Below are 6,000 nucleotides of genomic sequence, written 5' to 3' on the forward strand. Positions count from 1 at the left end.
AAACTAGAAAGATGAACACAATAAATTTAAGGCTCTCTACCATGTCACTTAACTCCTATCACATATGGTTTGGGCTTTTTATTCCTTGTTAAAAGAAAATGTAAATGAATCTCTAAATTTATCTTGTGTTCTTAATTCTCTCACCATTTTACAGTGAACACATTCAATAATGTAACATCAGAATGCTACAATGTAATCAGCTGAATTTACATCTAAAAATCCAGAGCAGCTGATGTTCCACACAGCTCTCTTCTCAGGAGCAAATCTTGTTGATTCCCCACATTAACTAGAGGAACAGTTACACTCTAACAGTGATTGTAAACATCAAACTGATACTTAGTATTCCTTAAGTTTTCCCTCCTTTAAAAGAATAACATGAAAACTCACTTCACAAGGCTCTAGAATTCAGTCTGCAAGACATTGATGTATGTAGTCTAGATATTAAAATAAACCTGAGGAGCAGGTCCTCTGCTAAAAATTAGGGGCAAATTAGGAAGAGGCAAAGAAAGTGCCAAAGAATAGTCACTGGTGGTAGCCACAATGATTTGAAATAAGCCCTGTATAACTAAACCAATAAAGCTAGATCGGTGCAAGGAAACGCTATTGTTTCAAACTCAAGAAAAGAAATGACCAAACCTGACATTGTGTTTTTTTAATACAGTTGAAAAAATAAGAATCCTCTCTCTTCCTTGACTTCAAGAAGCATTTACAAAGGATCCACACTGGGATGTTCTAGGCCTGCTAGTTTACTCCAGCACCACTGTCTCTAATGATTTATGGATGATTTTCTAGGCTTTCCCAAGAGCCCTCAGTAATCAGGTGGCAAATATCCAAGTCACTTGGGTCTCCAACTCCACAGAGCTTCAGGATGGAAGGGGAAAGGCAAATAGGAAGAAAGTGTAACTGATCAGGAACTGCTTTCCCAACCTCCCTGCAATACCAAGTCAGAACTGGGTTCCCCTGGAGCAGCTCCATCTTGCTTCACACAACATGGCCCAAAGGCACCAGCAACAACAGCAGTGGCATCAGAGTGACCTCTGAAGAAAGCCCAGCTGGGACCTGCAATGTGCCATGCACAGAGAAACAGAGCTTGCCTGCCCTGTTGCTAAGTCATCTTGGACTGTCTGAGAAGCTGGGGGAGCTGCATTTTCACTTAGCCCTGGAAGGCCCTGCAAGGCGAGCTGCATCAGAAACCCAGGACCCAGGACAGCAATCTCCAGAGGCACAGCAGCATCTGTTACTGCCAGCGAGAAAATGGCTCTGCTCACTTACTTGGCTGATTCTTAATGAGACCAATAACAGCCATTTCCAACTTCCATGCAAAAACCTGACCAAATTAGGGAATTAAAAATCAGGAAAGGATAGTGATTGCAAAGTGAACATGGGGGGGTGGGGGTGAGAGGGGAGAAGGACGGGACAGGACAGCATGCCAGGGGATTCTGGGATTCCAGTAACATCTAGTTCTCAGCTGGACAACACAGGTATGTTCTATGTTCATTTTGTAAAAATTCATTGACATGCTCACCTATGATTTGGACCTTTTTCTCTCTATGCAGTGCTTAAATGGAATCTAAAATAATATGTAAATGTCATGGGGACAAATCTGAATTTTATCACTAAGTAGTAGTAGTATAAAAAGAAAGATAGGTTGAGAAGAATTAACTTAGAAGGTAACACACATGCACAGGAAATCAATGCGAGTCAACTCCCTGTATAGCTATCCTTATCTAAACTAGCAAAAACCCTTGGTCCTTTCTATTATTGCTTATACTCTCTCTTCAACAAAATTAGAGATAAGGGCAAAATAGTTTCTGCCTGGAAGCGAGGGTGAAGAGGGGGAGAGGGAGGGAGTGGGATGGTTAAGGGAGGGGGCGGGGGGAAGGGGGGAGAAAAGACCCAAACATTTTATGTACATATGAATAAAAAATTTTTTTAAAAGGGAGCACGTCACAGCAGTACTCAGCTGCACTATTTTCCTACAACAGAAGCGACTTGAAAAAAACCCCTGAGAAATGGGATGCTGAAAGGATCATCAGCTGACTAACAAAGCAGGAAGATAATTATGGTCGGAAGGTGATCGCTGAACCATCTCCCTGCATGGGGCGCTGCCCACAAGTGGATGACTGTACAAAGGCAAGCTCTGAAAACTGCTGTACTGAAATCTTCTGATGTTAGCCTGCTCTGCGCATCTTCTGATGTTAGCCTGCTCTGCGCATCATGACAGGGTCAGAAAAAAGGAGTGACACTGCAGTACTGGCACTCCTGACATGGGGAAGTGGTGTGACCTTGAGCCCATCCTTTTATCCTTCTGGCCTTTCTGGGCCCCCACCTCTGAAATGGGGGTGATGAACCCCCTCCTGGCACCTTGGGTGGTTATGAAAATTTTGTAGATAGAAAAGCACCTCCCAATGTTATTTCCCAGCAACGCTACTGACAAATGATTTTTTTTTTAATGCAAAGTCATTGATTCCCACAATAGCCACACCCAAAGTCAGTATATGTGAATTTTTTTCAAGGAGAAAAATGTGCAAATGAATTTAGAACGGATTGGATCAAAGGCCTATAGTTCGAAAATGAGGAGTTATTGAGATACTCAAATAAGGTGTTTCACTGTTGAAATCTCTTGAATTTTTTTCGAATGTAAAATCTTGTTTTCTGCTCACATTTTTGTTTTAAGCTGAAAGGAAAAAAAATCAATGCTTTAAAGTTAAACAAAAGAACTGGGTCTGCAACTCCAGTCCCCACCCTTCAGCCTTTTGTTCTGGGGACAAGTGGCCATTTCCAAATGCAGAAGCAGATGACAAGCGTCTGTTTTTTTCATCTAAAACAAGATTTTTCTTCCGTCATTTATAGACGTGAGGGGGAGCGGGGAAGGCGCGCTGCGTGAACGCCCTTTGTCCGCCTCGGGCTGCCGTAGAGACCGCAGTGCGGACTGCACCACGCCCACCAGCCGGTGTCTCCCGGCAGACACGTTTCAGCACCACCCCGAGAGAATAGAGCGCGGGCTGGGGCTGCCGAAGGATTCGGCGACCTCCGTCAGGGGCGAGGGGAGGGCGGGGACGCCGAGGGTAAAGGAAAAGGCCGAGATCAGAGGTGCCCACCCGGGAGCTCGGAGCGCAACAAAGCCGGGCAGAGGGAGAGGTGGGGCGCGCAGCCCCGCCAGCCCGAGGCTCCGGGGAGCGCACGCCCGCCAGCGGTGCCTGATGGGGGCGCCGCAGTGCGAGGGGGGGGGGCAGGTGCGGCGGCCGGGTGGGGACACTGCGGCAGCCGGGGTGGGGTTGAAGGGCTGGTCAGTCCGCACACCCAAGGCTGCGCCCGCGGGGACCCTCCCAGCCCCACCCAGGGTTCCCCGCGAACCGCTATTCCGCCTCTGCAGAGCGCGCTTCTGGTGCGCGCACCGAGCAAGGAGCTGGCCCTACCAGCCGAGTTCCCCCCACCCCCATTTAAGCTATCACTCCTGAGGATGGGACTTTTCAGAGAGGCCCCACCCTACAACTTGGGGTCCCATTGTCCTTTCTGAAAGCCTCAGCTAAGACCCCAGGGGCGGTAGCGAGGCGGGCTTCATCTGGGAACCAAGCGCAGGCGGTTCTCCATCCCTGCGTCCCGAGGGGTGGGGGGAGCGGGCGTGGCCCTAGGACAGCCTAGTCATTCTGAGAAAAGAAAGGATCGGGAAGTTTTAAGGCAGAAAAGGCGTTCTCGGGGGCTGAGGTGGCAATGGCGAGGATGTTTCCCAGACGGGCCCTGGCACTTGGTTATTTCAGGCCCAGGTCTGCGGGCAAGGGGGGTGGGGGGGGTAGGGAACAAGGCTTTTACTAAGGCAAGAAGGGTGCTAAAAGGAATGGTCGCATCAGGTTCCCAGCTCCCTTTGCATTCTGCGGTTGCGGCTTTATTATGGCGTTTGCTCCTCTGACACCTGCGTTTCAGTTAGCGGGAAAGGCGGTGGCCAACTCAGCGGTGGCTGCGGACCCAGCCTGGTGACTGATCCCTCAAGGTTATTAAAGATTCTCTCTCTCTCTCTCTCTCTAGGTCTTAAATCTAATCATTCGAATTATTCTCTGAAATAAGCCTAGAAAGGGGTCCAGATCGAGTGTGGGAGGAGAGGCGTGGGTGCGGGGCACGCCCGAGAACAAGGTGGCCGTCGCGCCCTGGGTGGGGTCGTGTTTGCGCGTCTCCCTGCGCGCGTCCCGGGGGGCGCGGGGCTGCTTACCCAGCTCGATGTTGCCGATGGCACGCCGCAGGTGCTCCTCGGTCACGGTCTCGCCGACCACCACCAGCAAGTAGAACTTGCTGTCTAGGAAGCGGTGCGACAGGCTGGGCGAGGTGGACGCCGCTGGGTTGGCGATGCTGCCGGATGGCTCCGGCTCGGTGGCTTCCACCACCACGGTCGCCATCCTGCCGGCTCGCTGTGCCTCGCCGAACTGTTCCTCTCCCGCCGCTCTTCTGCTCTGCGGCAGGAGAAAGGATTATCTCTGAAGGTGCTGTCTCCGCCCCGCCCCCTGCGTCCCCCCTCCTCCCGGCGCGCACGCCACCTCCCCTCCGCCCTCCGCGCGCGGGAGAGTGCGCGGCGGAGAGGAGCCGGGAGTGAGAGGCGGAGAGGCGGCGCCGTTTATATGCCGACTAGGCAGGGAGCCCGGGAGGAGGAGGAAGAGGAGGAGGAAAGGACCACCCGGCACATCCTCGCGCGGTGGCTGCCTCTGCTCCTGCAGCCACTGGCCCAGGGCTGATGTCATCTGCAGCAAATCATCTCGCCGGCGGCCCGGAAGCTGGAGGGACGAGGTGTGTGGACAATGGTCTGGGCAGGGCCACTAGCCGAGGCGCTGGGAGACCCAAAGGGCACCTGCCTTTGCCCCAAGGGCGAAGACAGTCTCAACCTATATCCCCCAACCCCGAATTCACGCACCCACTGCCCGCCCCAAACTCCCATGCCTAGATAGGAGAATGGGATGACTTTCCATTTTCACAGTGGGAATATGGCCCCACGTCTGAGGTTGCATAGTCAAGCCTCTGCTTGTGCCCCATGTATGATGAAGCCAGGGTCTGAGGAGCTGAGATAGCTACCGTAGACATGATGCCGATAGTACCACCACCCCATCCTAAATGACTGGAACCTGTCGTTTGACCTTGTGGGTTTAAGAAGACATGTTTATTTGATATTTGCCAATAGTAATATTCACCTTGCAAAACTTAAACGTACTTTTTTTTTTTTTGCTGATAATGGGGATTTGAACTCAGGGCTTTGCACTTGCTAGTCAGGTGCACTACCGTTTGAGCCTAGTCTCCAGCCCTAAACCTACTTTTGTTGGGCTTTGGACAGTGCTTTGAAAGGCCAGTGGTGAAAAAAACACTAGCTCTGTGGTACTCATAGGAAATGAGAGGATACAGATAAATTATCTTAAATGCAGATTTCTTTTCTTAATAATATGCTGAACCAGATAGTATCAGGCATAACAAAGAATAAAAAGAAGATACTGTCTCTATCCAGCAGGATTACACTGACTATAATGTTCTTTTCAGTTCCTCGGGGAATACACAGGCAAAATTATTGCCTGTGACAGTGATGTCTTTTAAAACACATGTAGCTTCCAGAGTTTTTATTGTCTTTGTCTATGTTTAGAACTCTTAAAATTGTTTTTAAAGGCAGCCTATTTGTCACAAATATACTGAATACAATTCTGTCCCAGTAAAGAAGGTGATGGTAGAGAGGAGCAAAATGTGCAAACATAGTATCATGAAGACTGAGGGATAAGAGTTTTAGGGAAAAAGAATGGATAGGGATTGTAGTCAATACACCTTTAATACTAGAAAGGATATTAGTTAAAAAAAATCTGAATATTCTAAGGTTTCCAAAATAACCCAGTGTCTTGGGTGTTAACTGCCATCACTCACTGCCTATGTACTCTTTGCCCCTATCTCTTTCCTAGAACCTGGGATAGGAGATGCAGCAGGCAGCAAAGGCTGCTGGCTCCATCCTATATGCTAGTCTGATCAGTGAGGACTAAA

At 49.6% G+C, this 6,000-nt stretch overlaps 1 protein-coding gene across 1 annotated transcript in view; it reads right to left on the reverse strand.

Moving 5' to 3' along the window:
* Positions 1 to 4,484, reverse strand: part of Map1b (microtubule associated protein 1B) — a 97,771-nt gene extending 93,287 nt beyond the window's left edge. The window contains exon 1 of the mRNA XM_020174677.2: positions 4,208 to 4,484. Within this exon, the coding sequence (XP_020030266.2) occupies positions 4,208 to 4,391 (184 nt within the window). The 5' untranslated portion in view covers positions 4,392 to 4,484. The remainder of the gene's footprint in view (positions 1 to 4,207) is intronic.
* Positions 4,485 to 6,000: the final 1,516 nt, after the last annotated feature.

This window comes from Castor canadensis, chromosome 6 (genome assembly GCF_047511655.1).
Source record: "Castor canadensis chromosome 6, mCasCan1.hap1v2, whole genome shotgun sequence".
Taxonomy (NCBI): domain Eukaryota; kingdom Metazoa; phylum Chordata; class Mammalia; order Rodentia; family Castoridae; genus Castor; species Castor canadensis.